This window comes from Thermobia domestica, chromosome 15, assembly GCF_964235325.1.
Source record: "Thermobia domestica chromosome 15, izTheDome1.hap1.1, whole genome shotgun sequence".
Classification (NCBI taxonomy): domain Eukaryota; kingdom Metazoa; phylum Arthropoda; class Insecta; order Zygentoma; family Lepismatidae; genus Thermobia; species Thermobia domestica.
This window is the reverse complement of record NC_137468.1, coordinates 69,360,516-69,385,786: the sequence shown is the minus strand read 5'-3', so window position 1 is coordinate 69,385,786 and position 25,271 is coordinate 69,360,516. Positions and strand designations below refer to the sequence as shown.

Genomic DNA, 25,271 nt, shown 5'->3' with positions numbered 1-25,271 from the left:
TAAGAGCCTAATAAATTTTCGTACCTTAGTTTAAACCCAGAGGTAAAACGTTAATATTGTTGCTATTTAGAAAATTTAATTGCATCAACTTACTATTTAACAATTGTAATACAAACCTGTTGGTTTTGAAGACGATGCTTGTGTTTCATTACAGCCTGACAGTTCAGGCCAATTACAAAGTTTCAAACTTTCATCAAAATGAAGACCATCAGGACATTTGTACATGTATGTGTTACCCCATTCGCACTGGTAATACACAGAACAGTCATTCTCGTCACGAACATAACCTTGTCCCGTGCATCCTTGTCCTGGTCCAAGTGAAACAGGTTCTCCAGTGGTCGGTGCTGAAGTGGTGGGTGCTAGGGAGGTCTGCTCAATGGTTGAATTACCCTCTGGAACTGGTGGATCTTCTGGTAACGTATATACTGTAATAAACAGAAAAACACGAATTATTATGTACTTAGGATTTAGAAATTCATGTAATAACGAAATTTGCAAACACTTCGAAATACAGGTAATCACACAATTCAACTTCAGTTCAAGAATAGTGTGCCAAAGGAATGAAAATGATGTCTTCGTTGTTGATATTATCAACTGGCATTCCTTTTAGTTTTAGTGGTTAAATGAATAAAGTGTATTTTACTTTACATTAAATATTACAAAATATAATTGAAATGCTTTACTTTTTCTTATATAATTCTCCCAAGTTTTACTTCTTGTACAGCTCGCCAGTTCTAGAGTTGTTGAGTTGATTTTGAGTTTAACGTCCCGTTCAGCAGCGAGGCTATATGAGACGTGCACCTACTGATTAACGTGGAATCCGAACCACATGAGCTCCCGCCGGGAATCGAACCCGAGCTCTCACGCCAAAGACGCATACGCTAACCGCTTAGCCGTGGAAGAGCTCTCGCCAGTTCTAGAAGCCAGTTATGAAGCCTGTCATTTATATTATTTTTCCATATTCCCAAAGTATTACTATATTGTAGCTAATGAAATTCCTTTGAAAAGTATGAATTTTGTGTTAAAACTGATTTTACATTAATATTTTAGGTCTTCAGAATTATTTACGACTAATACCTATACTTTTTTTCTTTTGTAATAAAGAATCTATTTATATATTTCACACAATTTTCAAGGAAATATTAATAATTAAAAAAATAAATCTTTTAATATTCTATCTTTTATTTTATTCGAATTGACATTCCAAAGGCTGCTGACTGCTTTTATAATCAGAGCTGCACTAATTTGGAGAATTGTTGTATAATCATTTTTGGTTTTAAGTTTATTACATTGTTATAATTTTAGCTTTTAATATGTAACAATCAAATAATGTTACAACCTTCAGTTTAATTCTGATGCATTATATTAACCGTATTCTTAATTACTATTATTATTTCCTTCTTTTCATATCTTTTTGAAATAAAATGTTCCGAATTTCATAATTATTTTAAAAATTTCTTCTCTATTCAACGTGTTATCCCTTAATTTTATCTCTATTATTTCTCCTTATAAACTTCTGTATCCCTCTGTGATTCTGTTAATAACTGAAGTGTTTTAAAACAAGAATGTTGCAACTATAATAATAAAGGCAGTGAGTAGCCTTTGAAGTGTCAATTCGAATAAAGTAAAATTTGAAATACTGATAAAGTATCAAAAGTTGTATTTACTTAAGTACAAAATGTCTATTTATTTATGATCGTCCTATTGCATCTATATTCATTGTTATTAATAGATAAGTTATAAACATACAGTATATTAAATAAAGAGACATATTTAATAATTGCGTAGATTTGTTTTCTCGCCGGAATAATAATAAATACTGCTTCTGCACTATACCATAAGCAGATTACAAGGTATATATAGGGTGGTAGGTAACTCCACCGACAAACTTCGAGAGGTAATTCCTTATATGAAATGAAAGAAAAAAGTTCTAATAAACATGGGACGAAAAACATCTCCTTTCAGAGTTATGAACAGCCGAAAATTCGAAAATTCAAGTTTCGAAACGCTCTGCCTTAGAAACTACAGGACCGATCCCAACCAGTTTAAGAAATTACAAAGGAACTAGTATGCGAACTATCTAAATATCCATGTTTTACCATCCTCCGTTATCGGCGAAACGAATTGTAAAAAGGAAATTAAGGTATAGGGATACTCCTTTAAGTACTAATAACGCGTTCGTTTCGCCGATAACGGAGGATGGTAAAACATGGATATTTAGATAGTTCGCATACTAGTTCCTGTGTAATTCCTTAAACCGCTTGTTATAGGTCCTATAGTTTCTAAGGCAGGGCGTTTCGAAACATGATTTTTCGAATTTTCGGCGGTGCGTAATTCTGAAGTGAGACGTTTTTCGACCTATGTTTATAAGAACTTTTTCTTTCATTTCATATAAGGAATCACCTCCCAAAGTTTGTGGAGTTACCTACCACCCTATATATCGGAATGACATATTTTCAGTCAGGAAATAATACCAGACAGACCCTGTTTCACAAAATGTGCAAATCTTGTAGTACAAGTGTAGAATTTAAAAATAAACACCTTTACCATTCTATATATACAGGGTTGGCTCTAGACAATTTGTCGCCCCGTCCCATAGCATCCTTTTGTCATCCTTCGGTTTTTAGAAAGAACATATCTTAAATGCCGGGATTTTAAGTAGGGTACGTGCCTCATTATAATTTTAACAATGTTAATGGAAATATAGAATTCACCGTTTATTATTATTATTATTATTATTATTATTATTATTATTATTATTATTATTATTATTATTATTATTATTATTATTATTATTTTATAAGAATTGTAGCGTTGATCAGGACATATTACGGTACGTTTATTAAAAATTAAGTTTGGATTTCATTTATTTTAAATAATATATTTTTGATACATTCAATTTTGTATATTTTATGACAGATTTTTGTCGACTCCCAACACTTTCCTCACCCCACGTGCAAATGCATGTATTGCACATATGGTAGACCTGGTCTTACCGTAATAAAAGCATGAAATTTAGAGGTAGCAGCCCTGGTATTTACAAATGACTTTCACTATTACTCTAATGCCTCTGCTTCATAATATTTTATAACTTGTGAAATACATCTGAGGACTTGTAAATTTTATAAAGTTCTCAGATCTCCACTGCTTCATAATATTTTACAACTTGTGAAATACATCTGAGGACTTGTAAATTTTATAAAGTTCTCAGATCTCCACAGAAACATTATCACTCAATAACTTACAGTAATATGCACACAAACTTTCAACTGACTTGCAATACAATAGTTCACCCAGTACATCATGCAGATAGATACAGTGGGCTGGATAAGGAACTGAAAAGGACAAACTATCTAACTATTGTGTCTTCACTTCCATACTACCACCAAAATTATAAAAGAAACCAATTCACTTTCAGTAAACTAATGCAATTTATTTTTATTTGTTTTGACTTACCAGCTAAACCATTCTTTACTGCCCTTAACAAAGGCCACTTTTCACCACATATTCCTTGGAAATCATCCAAGTCCACGGCCCAAATCATGGCTCCTCCTAGTCTATACTTCTTAATATAGTTTGTCTAAGTAAAAAGAAAAATAATCAACATTTTTAATAACTGTATACCCATACTATCGTAATACAGAACACTTAAAAATTATATCTGAGAGTGGCAAACAATTAAATGGAAATTACATACTTATAATGCAGATTTTTCTAATTCAGATAATAACAGCAGTTTTTTAATTAACTTTATATATTATATGCTAACATATATTAAAGTGTTCATGTTAGATGAATTACGGAAACAAGTACATATCCTTATCCATTTAATGAAAACATCTTAAGTTAGAAACACATCACATGTCTGGTTTGGCAACAGTCATGGGACGACTACAGCACTGGCTACTGGTGATAGTGTTAGGGCAAACTCTGCCCTACGTGAAGAGCAGTAGAATTCCAGTGTGCAGTGAACTGAGCAAACGGTAACGATCTTTTTGATCTTAAAAGAGAGCAAATTGTTGGCTCTCGTTATGTGGGATGAGCATAGCGAAAGTGTGTTGAGTGCGTCCCAAGGCACAATGTTCAAGGTAATAACGGTGTACAAAACTCATCGCTAAACCACATCGGCAAAGAAGGACAGTGGGCAGAAAACACCCTCAATGACAGATTCTGCCAAATATTAAAAGTGATTGTCACTAGAATGTCGTGTGTCGAAGGTGCAAGTGACGGAAAAAATCAAGCAACACCTCCCACAGCTTGTGTCGACTGTCACAGTTCGCCACGAGTTACATGACATGGACATACGGGATCGAGTAGCACGGATGAAATCACTGATAAGGGATCAAGATATTTTATATCACGCCAATGTTGCCGCGAACATGAAACATAGACCGCTAATGAGTAGAAATTTGTGATATAGTCAGATGAGCCACCTTTCACCTTATTTCAAACCATGGGCTATGTTTATGTGAGGGTACGACAAAAGAAGTGTATGATCTGCAGTGTTTCTGACCAATCATGAAACGTGGCAGGCGCTCTGTGATACTGTGGGCCACAATATCCTGGTTTTCAGTGCATTTTCTGGTGTCACTTACCGGTCGCGTTACTGCCCGTGATTATGACGCCATTTTAGGCGACCATGGTCTAGATGATTTCGAATAATGACATCATATTTCAAGATGATAATGCCCCCATTCACACAACTGGAGCTGTTGCAGTGTGCTTTGAGGGACCTGCTGGCTCACCCAATCCCGGAATCTAAACATAATCGAACATCTATCGTCCATTTTGGAGACAAAAATTCGGCGATTTCCTCCTTTATCCTCTCTCACTAGTCTGAGTGATGCATCGCACACGGAATGGTGTAATATACCACTTACTACCATTCATGATCTTCATATGACTCCATTACACGTCATATCAGAGGTCTTCTGAGGGTAAAAGGTGTCGAACGCCAAGTTGCACTTTTCCCAGATGTTTCCGTTAAATTAATAAGTACCTGTATTTTAACACTTTCTCTGCTAAGATATCGTCGCTTTATATTATCTCTAGTTTTCTTAGTGGTTGATTGAAGAGTCCATGTTTAGTGGTTTTATATATGTCATATACGAAGAATAATCAGAGTAGCACTTTGCAACATATTCCTGTTGCGTTGTAAGATGCCTATCACATATTTTTTAAAATGATTTTTTTTACAAATATTTCATACGCATATATTCAGACATAAAGGGTGTCTCACTCAAAGGTAGCCTCCCGTAACATTCATTTACCGTTGTAAATATTTAAAGGATTTAGTTCATATTTCTGGGAGTTTGTGAATCAGTTATATAATCAGCAACCCATATTAGTTATTATAAATAAGGTAAGGCCACGAGATACCTTCCAGTGCAAGATCCAGGAGGAGGGGGGTTTATATAACATATTTTAGCAGCAACCTTCACTAACATGAAATGTCGTGTTCAATTGTGATAGGACACTCAGAGATTACATTCGCGGTACCTCTTGTGACAACTTCATTTCACTTCTTACATATAGGTAAGACATGATGTTTTGTTTCACTTCCTCTTGTATTTTTTTAACCGACAATTTTCGGGCTACCTTCGAGTAGAACATCCCGTATAAACTTCAAATGCAACATCTCACTGTGTGAATGCGATTTTAAAATTTCAATTCATTCGTTCTCGTAGAAGTGAAAATGGTATATTTTGACTCTCAACTCTTCACATATTAGAAAAAAATGAAACGTAACATTTCAGTTTAACATCCCATGATTATGCTCTTTAGGCTAAGAGAGACTGATGATTAAGGCAAGTGAATAATGATGGAATAATTGATGTGATGAGAATGTGGGAGGAAACGGAAGAACCCCGAGAAAACCCACGGATATGATGTTGTCCACTACAAACTCACTTGGCCGGAGATTGAACCAGGGACTCCATGCAGCATAGGTAAGGCTCTAACACTGAGCTACTGTGCCCCCTTCGAATATTAGAAAACAGTTTTTTTTTAATATATATATAATGGTAGTCGTTCTGAAGTTATATCTAACTAATACAAAGAAAATCGAAACTAACCTTATCCTTAATGCTTTCGACTGTATCATATCCAATCCATTGATCACCTTTCACAACGTAGGGACTTCCTACATCATCATAGTTAACGGTCCATCCACCTTCAGCTAGCTTGTCACATACTTCAAAGAATGCAATGTAACCAGCTTCCTACAAAGGAAAACATACAAGTAAAATTTGTTCTCTTATCTCAAGAAATTTGTAAGCAACTAATTATTTTTATATATCTTCTAATATTGTGAAATAACCATTCGTTTCCTTGTTTGATTCATTCATTTTTTTTTATTTTATTTGATATCAGTGATGGTAAAGTTTGGTATAAATTGATCTACCAGTGCATACTTTCCAATATTCTGATGTAATAATGAACTCGGATTATAATTTTTATACTACTCGAGTGAATCAAAGATGGAAGCTTTACTTCTTCTCCAGGCATATCGTGTGATCTAGTTTAGCACTTTATTTTGAATCAAAAACCCAAAACAATGCTGTTGAAACTATACATAGATCTAATAAATATTTGTTTTAAGTGCCGCAATTTAGCATCTTCTTTTCACTTTATAACTTAAATCTATCATAACATCTTAACAATAATTTAAATACTTATTTTAATATGTAATTATTTTTAATAATATTACCTAAAGTCACATAATAAAAAGAATTAACGATAGCAATAGTTAATGACCAATATATAAAAATATAAAACAATTTAATGTTAGCTAAAGTCATATAATAAAAAGAAATAACGTTAATAATAGTATGATCAATATATAAGAATGTAAAATAATTTTAATGTTAGCTAATGTCCTATTGTAGAAAGAAATAATGATATTAATAGTTAATTATCAAGATATAAAAAAATTAAAATAATTTTAAAATGATATATTTATACTAATGTTTCTTTTACTATAATACACACAAAGAGTTTTATCTACTAATGATGTTACAACTCGAATAATTTCATACTTAAATATTCAAACGGTGAATTCTTGGCATATTCGGACAAAATATTTATTCAAATAATTTATTCGAATAACAATAAATTTTAATTCTATAAATGTTCAAATAATTATTCGAATAAACAACAACATTTGTTCGAACATCTTGAATGATAAATATTTGAGTAATTTTAACATCATTACTATATGGAATATGGTTGCATTTTTCTTAATAATTTTTTTATGTTACTCTTTTAAATAAGTTCAATAACTGTTTTTTCTTATATAATTAAGAATCTAGCACCAAACATTCTAAACTAGAAAGAATAGCTTTAAGATGTTTTACTATGTGTATCAGTAGTCACCAGTAGTCTTAAGTTCATGACTAGCTCTGTTCAGTTTCTTCTCGGCTAAATACAAAATCATTTTCTTCAAAACTAAGTGCGTCATATTCTATAATATCAACTCCTTACGAAGATTGAAAGTAAACAACATTTGATATGATTGAACAGGATTAGGAATTAGATTTGTGGGCTCTCGGCGTCCATGGTCATCTTAGCCCCACACGTATGAGATATGAGGATGTGACGTCCCTCGGCGATCATACTATCCGAGGAAAGGAAAGGAAGGAAGCGGCCTGGGACCTATATGATAGGTACCATCCCAGCATTTGTTTAGTGTGAATGAGGAAAGCCCAGGAAAACAGGTCTGAGAAAGCGTTTACACTTTTTCGACCGAATGTCCCCACCGGGAATGATTGAACAGTTCAAAAAAATTGAATAACAGTAAGTACAGCATAATTAATTATTTCCAAAATTGTCGTTATAATTATGCACTCTGTGATTTAAGAAACCCAATAGTTTGTCGACACAAAAACTGAACATCTACTTAAAACTGAACATAATATATATTCCATGCCAAGTCAATTTAGTCAAGACTATTATTACCCACGTTTCTAAAATTCTACTGCGCATTACTCTTTCACTTTCTTCTTGATTTCTCACAGGTTTTACGACTAGAATTTTGCATTCGCGTATCTTTTTCATGTAAGTAATGTATTCCGTCCATCTTAGATATCTTGTATCTTAATATTCATATGATATTCGGCGATATATCATATGTGAAGTTCCACATGGTATAACTTCCTCCATTCATCTATTGTTTGTTTATTTCGCACCAAACATTTATGTTGAAACTTCCTCTTTCTTTCTCGTTCACTCTCTATTATTTTCTAAGAATTAGTGAATACTCTTTACATCTATACAACTGGTAAAATTATGTTCTTACAGAATTTTACTCATTAGTCTCTGCGATAGAAAGATTTTGCATAGAGTAGTAATGTGTTTTATTACTTCAAAATATTTAAATTTATTCAACCACTGTGAATTGAAGTTAATGGTGTTGAATACTTGCACCACTTTTGTCTTTCAGCCGAATGATTTATATGAGGAATAATTTTTCTATTTTCTTTGAAATAAATTTCGGTTTTCAACAATTTTATTTTACTTATTTCTTCCTCAAACCTATTTAAAAGCCCTTTACTTTATGAAAATTAAACTTCGTTATATATAATTTTAATATAAAGGACTGTCCAGAAAGTGCCAGACGTTTTGACCAATCGCAGCAGTGGGCGGAGCTAGAGTCGCCATCTTGGTGTCAGAACGTTGCTACACTCAGTACTCAACAGTGATAGCGTGTGATAGCATGAGGACTATGTTGCTCTTACTGTGCTTTCTGTGGCGTGTTACAATGTGCGCTGCAATAGAAACTCCTGCATTTTGTGAGGTGCGGTCTGTGATTAGGTTTTTGTTGAGAAAAAAAAAACAAGCTAACTTAAGTACATCACCAACTGTGGAAATGTACGGACATGGAATAATGACATTTTTCACGACAACGCACATCCACATACGACCAAGCATCCCCGAGAGCTCTTGGATGGTTTTGGATGGGCGGTGTACCATCACCCACCATACAGCCCGGATTTGGCGCCGAGAGACTACCGCCTCTTCCCAGCGATGAAGACAGCTCCTACACAACGTTTTGATACTGACGCCGAACTGCATGTCGGTGTAAGCCGTGGTTGAAATTGCAGGTGGCAGATTTCTACCACAATGGTATTGAAAAACTTGTGCCACGTTATGACAAGTGCTTTAATTTGATAGCGATTATGTGAAAAGTAGCTTAAGAGTATATATCTTTCAAATGTATGTAATACAATTTGGATTGTTCATTCTGTTACTTTTTTTTATTATTTCAAACGTCTGTTACTTACTGGACAGCTCTGTATTAATCAAAGTTAATGTAATTAATATTAAATTTATGTATAATGCAAACTAATTTTGAAAAGTCAAAAGACAATTATCTAGACTTGAAGAAGAAATCAGTATTCAAGGAAAACAGAAAAATAATTTTTCCGTACAAAAAAATAGGCTAAAAAGCACTCAACACCATTAATGATAATACTATAATTAATATTAATAATAGTAATATTTCCGTGAATTCGGTGTTGAGCTATCATCACATGGTTCGTTTCATCTACATTCATTTCCTGACCAATCTGTTCACACTTCATCTCGAAGGCATTCTTTTTTCTTGCACTAAACCTATATTGCCTCTTGTTTACATGGCCCATTAGTTGGTTCAAACTATTCTATCCATCATAAGATAATAAAAGACATTCGTGAAAAAAAATATCAACTTTCTTTTAGAAGGGAAACAGATATTTAAAAAGCAAAGCAATAAGTCATCCAACATCTCCTTGTAGCAAACACATACATGTTTGTTTCGAGAATATGTTGAATTATTATTGCTTCTCTTCGATATAAAAAAAAATCTTACTTGTGTATATCTTCCTTCATTTCCAAAACCTTTAATAGGTGCTGTCGGGTAGGTGTTAGAGGAGTTCAGAAGTGTGAAAGAACGTCCATAGAAGGGGATTCCCATAATAATTTTTTCCCGTGGAGCTCCTTTCTTCAGCCAATAACGCACAGCATAATCCTTTTAAAAAGATAATCTAAAATTAGGTCTAATACACAATGAAAAGTTAATTGATAATTACAAATTATTGTGTCTTATTTTATTTTTTTATTATTATACTCTTTTCAGAACTAAGAACTGCCACCATTTTAAATGCTACACGAAGAAGATTTACCAGGCACGGAAAGCAAATTATTAATAATGTACATTGAGAATAGTACTTCAGAAATTTTTATCTCAGAATTTTACCCATTGATGACTTACGAAAGAACAAGTAAAAATATATTGACACTAGTGAATAAACCATATGCTTCGGTTATTTAGTTTTCTTATTAGTAAAATAATTCAAAGGACTTTATCGAAACACACAATGTTTCAGAAATTTCTGCGCTTAAGATTTCGAGATTAGGCAATTTATATTTATAAGTAATAATTTCGAAAATGCAAAACAGTGAGATTATATTTTACATTGACTTTTATTTACCTTGTTTATGAACTATTCATGTCACGTTAATGTATCCGGCAATTTTGAGAAAATAATACTCACTACATTGTAGAAAACATTAAGCCCCTGATCATGCGAACGTTTAAAAAGGGGCGCATGATGATCAGCATAAATCTCTCGATCAGCATGGAGATCGTAAGCCATGAGGTTGATGAGATCGAGATGTTTGCTGATGCGAGCGACATCATAACCATCCTCAATCCGGAATCGAGATGGCGACACAGATGCCGAAAGTAACCATTTTCGAGCTTGGAACACTTCACTGAGTTCCTCTATGAGTAAAGCATAGTTTTCTTTGTCCTCTGGGCGTCCGTCTGTGTCCTCAGCACCTAGAAGTAAAATAAAAGGTCAGTAAGTTTGAGTAAGTAGTCACTTAAGACTATTTAGAATTTCAGGCTCAAACATTTTCCCCTTTTAAAAACGTTTGGGATCTTGTCTGGGAAGTCATATCTTGTGATGATATGTTTTCCTCTAAAAACAAGCACATTTGTTTAAATCTATGATCTTTTCAATGTATATTATTGTTTGTGATTTTGCTTAATTTATTGTATTGGTATTTTTTTTTATAAGCTACCAGTATTAATTTTAATTATTTGTTATAATGAGATACAGGAATTTTTACACTAAAATAGTCTTTGTGATTTTTTTTATTACTGTTATTGCTGGACTGGCGGCAATGCTTCTTTCTTAAATTTTTTTGGTATAGTAGCGAATACGTTGACAAAAGTGGACCTACAGCGAAGTGAAATATGTTGAAAATTTTCAAATTTTTAACATGTGATAACTGTATTTTTAATTTAATAATAAAACCAATATGTTAATGCCTATCTGTTTATTCAGTGCTATAAGTTCAGGAACTATTTGTCACGATATACATTGAAACACTTATGTCAAGAGCTCACATATCTAACAAGTGAATATTATATGTACAGAAATCGCAGAAATTACATCTTCACAAGAAAACAAAGTATGATTACTGTCTAAGAAGAAATCACTAGCTAATTTGTCCAAAAACAGGAACATAAGAAACATATAAATTTAAAAGACTAACAACGATGAACATTCGCTGTCCTGTAAACACTCACAGAATATTATATTTTTAATTGTAATACCAATCAAATGGAATTTTCTACAAAAAGTTAATGCATTAAAATAAACTTGCAAATTTTCTTAAACTTTATGAAAAAATAAAAGTTTACATATGATGATTAAAGATATTAGATATATTAAAAGAGTATACTTAAAAGAAACCTTCTTAAATCTCAGAATATGAAGAAAGATATAATTTTAAACAAGTTTCTTACTAACCTGATAATGTGTATATTTGTGTGTATTTTACGTTCCCAAATTTTCTAATTCTAATGTTTTCTCATCTACAGAGCTCATAAATGTATGGCTTATTTGCCTAAGTTAACAAAAGGTAAATCTAAATCCATTTAATAAAAGAGTTAATCTGTATAATTTCTACCTAAATTAATCTTTAAAATTTCTACCTATACATTTAAATATTATAGTATTTTAAATTTATCGCTGTCTAGTTTTTTGCGTCATTGAATTGATTGCTACGGAAAAATGGTAGTCATATTCAATCATAATGTTAGGTTAAAAGATAGAAATTATAACCACATGATAGTCGTAAATATTGATATTACCAGTATTACCTTGATTTAATTTTATGATGTTAAGAAGTTTTCATAAAAGTCTATGTTTTGTCAAAATATGCAGAGGCTGAAAAATGATTTTTCCTTAATATACAACTATGAAAGATATGGTGTCGGTTTGCACGAAAAAATTAGACATATATTAATCACAATGTTTATCAATAACAACATTTGAATAATTCCATAACATTCATTTCAAATGAACGTTGTTCATGAAGTTTATTGTTAACTTCATCTTGTTACCTGGATATTCCCAATCGATGTCCAGACCATCAAATTTATATGTGTCTAAAAATCGAATTACTGATCGAATGAATTCACGTCGTCTTGCAGCTGTTCTTGTCATTTCTGAGAATTTTCGACTGCCTTCCATCCAACCCCCAACAGATATAAGAACTTTCAAATCAGGATTCAGATATTTCAATCCAACTGCAGCTCTGTAACCACCTAAAAAGCATTAAAACATGTTACCAAGTTATCATTAATAATAAGAAAACAAAATAAATAAATAAATATTAACCAATTGTTTTATGTGCTTAACAATTCTTTAACTCGTGTTTCATTACAACTCCAAACATTCAGAGTGCAAGGTTCGACGGTTTACAGTTCAATCTAAACGCGCTTTAATGGTATTAACGGAATAATATCTTCACTTTCATTTAAAAAAAAAAAAAAAAAAAAAGCATTTACATGAGGAATATGAAAACATTTAAGTCAGAAGTTTATTTTTAACTAGTAAAGTAATCACAGTAACATAATTACCATGCTCTAAGTATTAACTCCTATTTTATTATAACTTTGATTAAACTTATTAAAGATTGATAACAAGTCAATTTCGCTTCAAGTATTCATAAAACTCTTTCTCACAATTTCTCTTTATCAAAATTTCATAAGAATCTACCATAAACAAAAACTTAATCATGCAAATCGTTTTAAAATTATAATGATTTTGCGACTGAATCTCAACCTGAGAGCTCTGAGAAAAAAACAAATTACTTCTTACGACACTGAACTAAGAGTCCAGGCAGACAAAACTAAACCAACCAGTTAGGCAACAACGTTATTGAACTTCTTCCTTACACTTTTCTATTGATATATAGAAACTCGCGCGAAATGCTACATGTCTTCCTTATATACTCGTGAATCGCTTGCTCTGAGATGCTCTACGACATCAGTAGAGAGGAGAACAATCAGTTGGCGGAATTTGCTGTAGAATTTCAGATAAAATTTTTTTAATTCATATTTTCAATCTGAAGATAGGATGAATAATGCACAGAAAGTCACTCTGTGACAATTAATATATATAAAAAAGGACCTGATCAATATCCTGCTTTCGGAATCAACTGATTTCATAATAGGATTATATAGTGCTTTTAGAGCTTGACTGACATATATAAAAAAAATACTGAATATTTACATGGTTTCTCGCTCAGTCTAAATAAAATTGAATTATCCAGAAAATATTCAAAACAAGAATTAATTTAACTCAAAATAAAGATACTACTACAGTAGAATTCTTATTATATAAAAATTATTATTTCCTGATATGTTCATAGTAAAATAAGAAAATATTATATCAATAACAAAGTAAATGTCATGCCTAAACTCAAAAGTACTGGCAGAGATACGCATAAATATCTATGCTTCCGTCTACCCAATATGTACTACAGATTACTTCATCCGATTAAGCTTAAATTAAAAATTGTGGACGTACCTCTGACTAGATCATTTTCCTCATCTAATGAAATTATGTGATAAGAATGTGGGTCTAATCCAGCGAATGCATAGATAAGATGCGTGCAGCTGTTGGGATCCATATCAACTGTGCTGAATTTCATTGGTTCCTGTCGATACACAGACCATCCTTCCATGTAACAAACAATGTTGTATTGTTTGTTGCCTGAAATGAAACAATAAACAATTAAATAGACAAATGGATATTTCAATCTTAAATTACCCGTAAAAGTGTTTCCAAAAATTACTAAGAATATTTATTTTCCCACATCTATTTTCTATAGATTTATTATTTTAATTATCTAAGAGTTTGATAAAGGAGCTTAAACACAGTGTGACGTAAATTGAATGAAGAGCAATCTTCTCAATAAACTCAAAAGGAAGATTACAGGATTAACCCAACAAAAATGGCTGCATATCACTCAAAACAGATGGTACTTAAACAAGTGATGGTACCATAAAGTAGATAGGCATGTCTTTATTTCATTCGGTTTCAAACAATTGAGCCCCAAAGAACGTTGATAAAAATGTAAAAGTTTCTACGCTAATCTGCTTGAATCTGCAGGTGTTTATGAATTTCATGTTTATGCCAAAACATTCACTAGGCATGACAAAGATGGAAACACAACAATAGACAGAAATAACGTGTTCATAATGTCAAATGTAATGATGCCTCAACATGGAGCTTTCAAAATGCCTAAAAGATAGTAAGCATATCGTCGATAAAGTAAAATTAATTAAAAAAGCTTCATCATTCAAAATTAGACAGATACACGAACAAGGTGATCAAAATTAAATTTGGACATGGGCACTTTAGACAGAACTTAGACTCACAGCACTGATATCTTCACCGTCGTCGCTAACCCCCCCTCCCCCCCCAAAAAAAGAGCAATTTTAAGATGTGAATTCTGTGCAGTATTTTAATGTTTTTATTTATGAGTGTAAAAATTTAGTTTTTATACATCCTACTCCTACTAAATGTAATTTCTTATAAAAGTATTGACAATTTTGACATCTCCCAGCAAAAATTCGACGCCTAATGTAATTTTTTAACCAATTTGTGATCATTTGGAGGAGGAAATATGAGAGTCTTTTGACAAATACAAATACAATTTTATATAATTCATTACATTTTATATAATTCAAATACAATTTTATATAATTACGCTGAAGAACATAGTGAATTATCACTTGTTCTATTCCAGATGCTCTATCATCCTTTAGTGAATACACTGCTATCAAATTTTCGCACATATAGCCGATGGCCTTCCCAGGATATTGGAAAAAAAGAAACAGAAAAAGGTGCAGAATAAAGATAATATACGTAGCCCTGTAGACGGTGATATGAATTCATGTGTTAAAAGAAAGTGCTATTTTCACAAGATGGTCTTCCATTGTTTACTTGCTTCAGACGCCACAATAAAGGTGTCAGCAACGTACATTACTTAATATAATTGAGATAATTCCACTATTCCTATACATCTTCCTTTCCTTCGTCTTGAAAATAACTACTACTTAGTGAAAATTGAAGAACAGAAGTTATAGTGACAAAGCATCTGAGGTAAGCATTAATATAATAGTTTAAACACAATTGACTGAACAAGGTACACATTTCTTAATACATGTTACGAACCAATTATTGTATAATACAGAAATTTCAGTTAACACATTTCAACATTTCAATATCTTCGATTATAGCTTTAAAAACAGTCTGATGAAGATACTCAGAATAGTCAAGTGGCAATTTAATTAGGTATATTAATAAATTGAGTAAGACCCTTATAACTATACAATTAACTGGTGAAAGCAACTGATTTTAATAAAACTATACTCATAAATTGAAATAGATGTAACATTTATCTAAGACTAAATAAATAAATAAATAAAGGCACTACCAAATCTTCTGATATTTAAGTACCAAATGTTTAAAACATTTAAACAAACATTAAATTTCATGAGGACCTTTTCTTCTGATTTAATGTGATCTATTTTCCTTCAACATTTGTTCTATTTTGATTTACCTTTCCACATTCTTCTTTAATCTCTTCTCATGTATTGCTCTGTCGAAAGTGACAGTTCTTAAGCTACCGAAATTAAATATCGGAATATTTAGCAAGTATATTTTAATTTATTTTGGTAAGTATGTTCTAGTTAGGTAAGTGTGGTCAGCCCATGGACTTCAATCGCCATTATTTCTAGCTTAGAAGATAGGTGTTTATTACCTCTTAATCCTTTTACTTTCACTTTCTTTTCTGAATTATTACTAAAAAGTGGAACAGATCCTGCATAAACCCTCGGCTACCCAAGTACTATTACCCTTCAATTTCTTATTGTACGATGACAGTGAAATCAAAAGAAATAGTTTTTTTGTCATGTACATTATGAATACTATTGTAACATTATTGATTTTGCTACTTATACAAAACGATACTCAAAAAGTTTAGTTTCTTGTTTTTTCCTAATTTAACGTATCCAATGCATATTTTTAACAAATAGTAAACCCACTAGATGGCAGACTTATCGGAAATACTTCAAAGTTAAAAGTAACGAAAGATTTTTACTCTAGCTTGGCCAACTAATAGTTAAAATCTTATTGAAAAATAAGTCAAAAATTCCTCTTAGGTCTCAAAGTTTAGACTGGTAGATAATGTAACTGCCGCTAAGCATACCTGTTACTTTTGATCCATAATTAATATTAGATCCTTTAAGAAGTGGTACAGTCATTCGAGAGTACGGACTCAGCGCATGTGAGACATCTGGATCCTCGTCGTCATAGAAATCCAGTTCATGCCAACTACCAGGTTCCAATGCGTTATAAGGGTGAGGGACATTGACTGCGAAGCGGGGTTCTGGTCGACTCTCCACTGCATCTCGCAAAGGAATACGTTCCTCCGCCCTGAAATGGTGGAAATTAAATTGTCAATGTGATATTGTACGAGTAATCAATTTCCCCATTGAATAACAAAAGTTATCATTTGCATAGATTTTCTCTCAAAATAAGTTGTCAAAATTATAACTTCAAAATTCATCTATTAATCAATATTTAATGGTAATTTATTTTAATACGAATGTATATAGACACACAATAACTTACCAAAGTCATTTTCTAAAGTGTGAAATATATGCTTATGAGAAATAAAGTAGTACGGAAATAGTAGCAAAACAATATCAGGAGTATGTAAAATAACATTGTACAAAACATTAGTGTGACCAGTAATAACATATGGCTCCGAAATTTAGATGCTCAACAAGAAACAAGAAGGGATATTTAAAAAATTCAAAGGATGGCCTAGTACTAGACAAGGAAGCACGAAGAATAAGGTACAATGACGAATTAGATAAAACAAAAATTTTAGGAAACCTAAAAATGGATCAAAAGATTGCGATCTTGGCCAATAATTAGTTTTTGAATCAGGATCTACAAAATTTTTGAACTTTTCGTATTTTCTACGGAATAAGCATATCATACTGAGTTAACTGATAGTTTGGGTTTGGCTACACTGTATGTAGTTCTTCAGATATAAGGGCTACAAGATTTTTTAAAAATATATTGGATCTTTTGATCCAATAATAAAAGAAGAATACATGGTAAGATGCATCAAAATGCAGTGACTTACTCGTAGATCGTTGGGGTTCATTAAAGGAAAAATAACTACGAAATGCAAAAACATTCTGTACGGAAGGATATGCATATAAAACCAGGAAGAGAGATAGTCCCCGAAGTACATGGTTAGATAGCATAATAGAAGATGTGAAGATCATAGGAGTGAAATAATGGAAAAGAATTGCAAAACGGAGACGAGTTGTAAAGAGGGCCAAGGTCCAACTTAAGAGGCTTTAGCGCTAGCTGATAGATAGATATAAATTTAATATTTCTTAAATACAAGTATTAAATGTTAAAATTACAACATCTTAAGTAGATTTGAGGAAGAAATCAGAAAAAAATCAAACCATTAAAATTCATTTCATTTCAATGAAAACATAAAAATAACTCCCCATACAAATGAATGGCCTGAAAGCCAAAGGTAGAGCATTCAGCACTCTTAAACTCAACAATGAAGCATATCTTAGAGACTCTATTTTAAAGTTTCACAGCAATCTATAAAGAAGAACTTGCGTCGTAAAATTGTTAATGGTGTTAATGTTAAATGTTTTATTTCTGAAGTACTGTTTGAAAGATATAAAAACACGCTGTGAGATACAAGGAACAAACAATGTTGAGTTCTTTAGCAGGATCTGCTACGCTCTGGTACTCTAGATCAGATTTTTTTCGTAACTTATTTCACTACTTTTTAGATCAACTGAACTTCATGTAATACAGTTTAATTATTATTTTCTCTAGTAGTAATCTACATATTGGTCTAAACGAAGAACTATATTTGCTATGTTCTTTGTAACTATAATACTTCAGGTGCAACCACTTAAAGCAAAGAACAAGAAGCTTCAGTCCAAAGCAGATGATATTGCATTTCGAACTATTTTTAAGAACTCTTTTCTACAAAAACCCCAAATCTTGTGTAAACAAACCTCTCTGATAAAGTTCTATAATGTTATTAACGTTTAACGATATATATAAAGACCAGCCATATAGCAATTAATAGATCTTAGTGACTAGAACAAAATGATAGGGGTCAGTGTAAGAGTTCATACGTAGTTTGCAAGAAAAACTATTTTGTGAAGCTAGAAATGGATGCTAATCGAAATCCACGTCACCTATTCAAGTGAGATTGACACTAAAGTGTACCTTCGTAACGCTCTTCAATATGATGATAGCAAGATGAGAATACGAAGTATGGTTAAGGAGATATAGGCCCAGGGGTGTTGCCAGCAGGTTTGTCTAGGAGGCACCCGTCGTTTGTGAGGGGGGCAGCTACAATGTACATGCGGAAAAAAAATGTTACAGCTAGTAATTTTGAGGTCTAAAAAAACCGAAAAATATTTTCATGCTTCATATTGGACATGATCCACACAGGAGTACTAATCAATCGATTGTAGCAGATGTGGTAGCAAGCTGCGCATTTTGTCATTCCTTACCATACTATTTTTCGATCGGTAAGGATAGGTAAATAATTTACCATAATTATACGTAAATATAATTAACCATAATTTATCATAATTATATGTATAATTTACCATTAATTATAAGTAAATTTTATTTTTAAATGACTGAAGCGAGGTAATCTTACGATGATGTTTTAAAAGCTGGTCATTTGGGGGCGCAGGAAATCATTTGGGGGTCCTGGCCCCGATGGACCCCCTGTGACCTCTGTATAGGTCCAAATTATGATTAACTTAAGGTTAAATTTATATTTAATAAAAATATCGTCCAAAGATAAGCCATATATCAGTTGATAGATCGCATAGAGCGTAACAAAATAACATACTTAAGGGTAGGGGAAAATGGGAGTACAGTGAGACAAGAACTTTTCATGATTATTTTTGCGATTAGTTTGACGATGGATGTACAGACATGCGGCTGTTGACCTTCCTTTGTCACCGTAGTGGGCAAATGGCTGACGCGAAGGATATACTCTGTGAGAATTTAGTAATTTTCAAGTAAAAGTAAATTTTCTGCACACCATTTATGTCTGAAGAAATCAAAGTAAATCAAGAACACCGTGCATCCCAAGCTGCTGCTGCTGGACAGAACGGTGAACTCGAATCTGTACTGTCGACTACTAATGCAACTGTACCTAGCAAGTCAAAAGAAACGGCTGGAACCGGTCAACAGAAAGGATGTCATACGAGTATACCATGCTTACAACGCCAGATCTCATACTTCTTTAACGACCTGTGAGAAATTAGGGAAACTTGGTTGGGAGGTTTTAATGTATCCAACACATACCGATAGCTTGGACCTGGAACCGATTTACTATAATTTGTTTCTGTCTCTGCAGAACTATCTGAATGGTGTTAAGTTAATTTTAAAAAAGGTCTGTGAAAATCACATGTCAATTGTTTGATCAGAGACCACGTAAGTTCCATAGTGATGGGATTATGGTATTGCAGGAAAAATGGAAGAAAGTAACCGAACAAAATAGTATCAAATCAAATCAGTACACTGTAAAAAAATCGCTGTGTTATTTCAACGACATGCCTATGTGTTAACATGATTGTGTTAAAATATAACACAAACAAGTGGTCAGAACAACTCACTCTCCATTTGGAGTTCTGCGTCAAATGCCGGCAGTTGAAATGACACACAACCTGTGTGTTAAATTAACACAAGTGTAGAATCTTCGGTGTTGTTTTCTGGGTGATTGTCAAATATGTTGGGTATCTAATTATAAAGGCTTATGAATTGAAGCTACAGACAAACACAGTAGAAAGAAATACTTAAACAAATCCAGGTATACGCAAAATTTCATCTTCCACATTTGATGTATGTATTGCTTCTTTTTCTAAGCGATTGTGTACTAGAAGCAACAAACGCATCAACTTTATTAGATGGCAACTGTCGCCGATCATTTGAAATTGAATATGGAAGAACCATAAAATAAAGTAAATAGACAGTCGTCATTTTGTTATAAAATTACATGGCGAGCAGATTTTATCTTATCCCGAACGGTGTTCGTCGAATATACGCGGCTTAAAGGAGCACTTTGATTAGCCAAATTCAAAAGACCTCAACAATTTATCCCTCTACAAGCGACGTTTTCTTCATTGCCTCCGTGGCCAAGTCGGAAGAGCACGCGGCTAGTAATCGAAAGGTTGGTGGTTCCTACCCTCCCCCGCCACTGGAGTAATTGTTTTACTTGTTTAAAGTTTTTTTTTTTTTTTGACTCAGCATAATGTAAACACATTACGCATATAGGAGATTTAACATATTTTGAGGGAGTAATTTTGTGGTTCATTAAGGCTTACGGCGCACGGCTTAACACCGGTTGTGTGTTAAAGACTAACACACCCCCTGTGTTAAACGCCAACACCGCGGGGTATGTGTTGAACTAACACCGTATAGTGCTGGAACCACTGCCTTGTGTTAAAAGTGGATTGAATTAACACAACCATATTTTACTGTGTATTAATGTATTATCAATTTTGACCTGCAAATTCTCAATGCTTTTTAGAGAACCTGATATAAAGAAAGTGGAAATACACAAAATAAACATTATGTTACATCGTCCTGTGAGTTTTGTTTAATTTCGATTAACAAAATTTTATTTTATTATTTATATTTGGAATTTCATATATCTATATGGGAGCACCAAAATTTTAAGCCCCTAGGGCCTCTGCGAGTCTCAATCCGGCCCTGCCGTGACACATGACTGTTCGACAGTATAGCTACACGATGTGGCATAAAGTTAGGTGCATGTCTCATACAACCTAGGTGTTGAACTCCAATCTAATTTACATTTTTCTCGCACGGAATCGACGGCGATAACGTCTTGCTTAGCCAACAGAGAAGATTCTTAATGTAATAATAATAATAATAATAATAATAATAATAATAATAATAATAATAATAATAATAATAATAATAATAATAATAATAATAACAATAATAATAATAATAATAATACACAGGATTTTAGCATTATCACTCCAAGAAGTTTGCTGTAGCTGATATTGTGCATGATAGCTGCATATACAATAAAGGAGAACTACATTTCTGATTTTTAACACGTCTTCGTTTAGTGATACGTTTTTCAACATGCAACACGCACATTGATATACTGTACTCAGTAGTGAGTAGGTTTGTTTACAAAAGATTCAAGGTTTGCTAAGATTGACTTTAGTGTACTACTATATCTAACTACACCAGCATTCTCTGAAATTAACTCAACACCAGTATTGAATACGAATGAATTGTTTGATACCTTTGAGACTATAGGAAACATCTTACTTTCTATAGTGACTACTGAAAAATCTGAACCTTTTTGTCCGGAACCTCTGATGGCGATTAAGTCCAAATTGTGTGTTAATTGTATTTGAGTCGAGGTACAAACTGAAAAAGAATATGTATTGTTAATATACGATAGTCACTAAAGAATGAATCCCATAAGCATGATTATAAGAACATACATAAATGTTACATAGACGACAGTTCCCAAGAAATTAATTAATTTCTTCTGAAATTAATGATTACAGTATTTGCATGTTATTTTGTGAGCAAAACCAAAATTAATGCCATATACCCACCATTGTTAAACAACCTACCTTTGTTAATACCAAAGAACCTTAGATAACTAAGAATCTAGGATAAAACGAAGCACCAAAGTTATTTTGAATTAAATTTTATAAATATATAAAAAATTTCGCCTACTTACAGTACAGTATTGTTTTTAAAAGTTACTTCAATCTTTTATTTAATTTCATGTAATAATAATCCATGTCTGTAAATGTAATATTGCACGCTTAAAACATTTCTTATTTTTTTATGTTAATAATGGTGAATTTATAGCACATTGCGAACCAGGACAAAATATGAACCATAATTGGGGCCCATTGCCACTTCCTTTCCCGTTTCTTCTGAGAGGATGGTACATTGAATGTATGTAAGTCACATTTTTTTTTCTAAATTTTGGTTCTATTCAGCGTATTCCGTTTCTTGTTTCTTGTATTTAGGCAAAGCACTACAAGATTTGAGTTGTTTGAACCGTTTCTTCTGTTTGACCACCGTTGTTTCACCGTTACAACGAGTAAGGCTATGGAAAGTACTTCGATCACGTGCAAAGGAGTTACTTACTATCTCTCGAACAATAGACAAGCTAAATCACAAAGCATGTCTGTACCTACAACATACAGAACGACGTGTTTAATAATGATTTTACTCTATAACGTTAAGCTTTAAAATTATAGGGAAGCTTGTCCCAGTACCTAAGCATTTTTTTCTATTTGCTTAAAAACCAATTAACAAATCGATACAAGGAAACACGCTGACAATAATCACAACATTGATAATAATATAGTATAACAAGAACGTTTTTATTATAAGATTTGAATATGAAATTTTTCGATTTTTGAAAATGCTCAAAATAGTGTTGGTCAGAAAACTGTTCCCCGTACCGGGTAGATTACTATAAATATCAAACCGAGGAGTGGTTGTGAATATGCAAACAAATGTTATGTTGTAGTTGTCAAATACTCTTTATTTGCTATGTTAATAGGTATTACATTATCCAGTTCTCATAACGTTAGCTCACAGGATGAGCTATATTTCAGGATGGAACACGTATAACAACCACTCTACTTTTTCATTAGAAATGATCTAGAAGTTATACCAGTGAACTCCTTGCTTTGTTGACCATCCAATGCTTTTGATTTGATATGTAAAAAGTAAAGGACAGTCTCTATACGGGGCAAGGGTAATGGGTACACGGACCGTCGGAAGGTAAGGTCACTTTCACACACTTCCTTAATTACCGCATGTAGTGGGGGTGATGTAGTGCTAGGTACCAATTTCATGAAGGTGGGGTAAACCTTAGAGCCCCATTGGAATAACAGTAGAATGAAAAGAAATTTCATCTCCTATTGGGGAACGAACTTGGGCCTCCTTACCGCGGCTCTTTACTTAGCATAGGATTGAATTTAACACAAAATACAACATGTAGTATTTTACATTCTATATTTCTATTGTTTTTAAATAGGTAACTTTAACAATAACTTTTATGAATACGTAGATACAAAAATAACTTCTCAGAAAGTGTTTTCCAAACCTAAAGTAATCAAATGTTATACGATATTATTTTATTATTTTAAAATAAAATAATCATTCCTTACCTAGCATAAAAGTAATCATGCAAGCACTATTTGAACCAAAGCATAATTAAAATAGTAGTGCATATATTTTACATATCTTCTGGATGTGTCAGGAATATCGTGCTCCGCATAGTCCACCTGGATCACATTGTGCATCAACGGTAGTCCAGGGACTACTCTTTGAGAAATACGATTCTATACTTTGAAAATAAATTTGAAAATTGTGTAGCAGTATAACATAGTGCTTATCCTTCACTAATAATAATAATAATAATAATAATAATAATAATAATAATAATAATAATAATAATAATAATAATAATAATAATAATAATAATAATAATAATAATACTTGCATTTATTAACATCAATTTTTTTGTTTATGCAGCAATCTGAGCTCTCCCTTGTCTCTCAGACTTAATCATACTCATTGAAATTGTATGTTGAATAATATTGCCTGACTTCTTTGGCAACACGTTAATGATTTTTTTGGAGAACGTATTAAATATTTAATGCTATTAGTGTCTTCTACAATAAAAAAAATCCACCCAAGAGGGGTTGAATGAACTTGGGTATGATGACCTGCCCTTTGCTACTAATTCCATGCGCTTATTTATTTTACTGTAACTGTTCTGCTTTGCGTTATGCGTCCAGCCCGAATTAACTTCTGTTTACCTGGCTTCCGCTTCACTTAAACTACTCAATATGGTGTCAGAAGTACCAAAGTAAACACTGACTTGACGATTTTTCATTAATCATGACAGTTTGTGGCACGTTGCCTCGCTCATCCAGTCTGAGCGGACGAACAAGATTCTGGGGTTATCTTGCCTGGGGCAATTAAGACCTGGGCTTCGAAACATTTCAATATAACGGTATGAAATCTGAAGTTCTTTGTTTATTTTTTTTTAAATAGCCCTGTATCTTAAATGAACTTCGTAATCAAAAGGTTGAAGAAAATATTTTCACTACTAAAAGCTAAATCTCGCAGGTCGCCATTTGGCCATTAATGTCTTATGTTATCAATGTTTTAAAATAAAAATTTCTGTTCAGCAATATGTTCCCGTTATAGCACGAGATGAAACGAGATACAATTTCCGTGACGAGACAGAGCTCTTCCATTAGAAACAGATAAGTTACCTTTTACATACTTTTCTTTAACTCACAATGATTCAAACGTGTCCTAGTTCCAGTGGCGGCGGTTGGACGTTAAAAGTGGGGGGGGGGAAGACATGATCTTAACAATTGTATATCAATGTTAGATTTCCTGGTTGTTTCTAACAATGGTTGATGAAAGGATGCATAACTAATAGGATACTATATTTTTCACTTAAAATGCCGTATATCGTATTTCTGTTTCATTAAGTAAATTCGTAAGAGCAATACAGGTAGGTACCTAGCCCTTTATACTCTTAAACAACGAAAGTGTAAGAAGAGATTTGATTCCTTGCTCATGAATATCTTACAATTGTGTCTGGAAAATTGTGTGATCAGATTATTTAATAACAAATTTGCAAAACAAATAAATAGAAAGGATAATATTAATCATAGTAATGAATAATGATGCTTGTTTTGCAGAAGTTATATTAAAACGGGGAATTAATGAACAACTTATACTTTTAATTCCACACATGCCATTAAATGAATGTTTTTACTCTTAGAAAATGAAATACAGTAAGTACTGCAA

The 25,271-nt window shown here is 32.7% G+C and overlaps 1 protein-coding gene across 4 annotated transcripts in view; it reads right to left on the bottom strand.

The window, feature by feature from the left end:
• Positions 1-25,271, bottom strand: part of Cht10 (Chitinase 10) — a 145,330-nt gene that overhangs the window by 69,225 nt on the left and 50,834 nt on the right. For 2 of the 4 annotated variants that reach the window (XM_081739754.1, XM_081739756.1), the window contains exons 3-11: positions 21,732-21,833; positions 16,555-16,781; positions 13,866-14,051; positions 12,395-12,598; positions 10,533-10,819; positions 9,848-10,006; positions 6,075-6,221; positions 3,457-3,580; positions 117-425 (exon numbers count right to left, since the gene is read on the bottom strand). In XM_081739754.1, the coding sequence (XP_081595880.1) occupies positions 117-425; positions 3,457-3,580; positions 6,075-6,221; positions 9,848-10,006; positions 10,533-10,819; positions 12,395-12,598; positions 13,866-14,051; positions 16,555-16,781; positions 21,732-21,833 (1,745 nt within the window). The remainder of the gene's footprint in view (positions 1-116; positions 426-3,456; positions 3,581-6,074; positions 6,222-9,847; positions 10,007-10,532; positions 10,820-12,394; positions 12,599-13,865; positions 14,052-16,554; positions 16,782-21,731; positions 21,834-25,271) is intronic. The other 2 variants (XM_081739755.1, XM_081739758.1) reach the window with 2 other exon arrangements.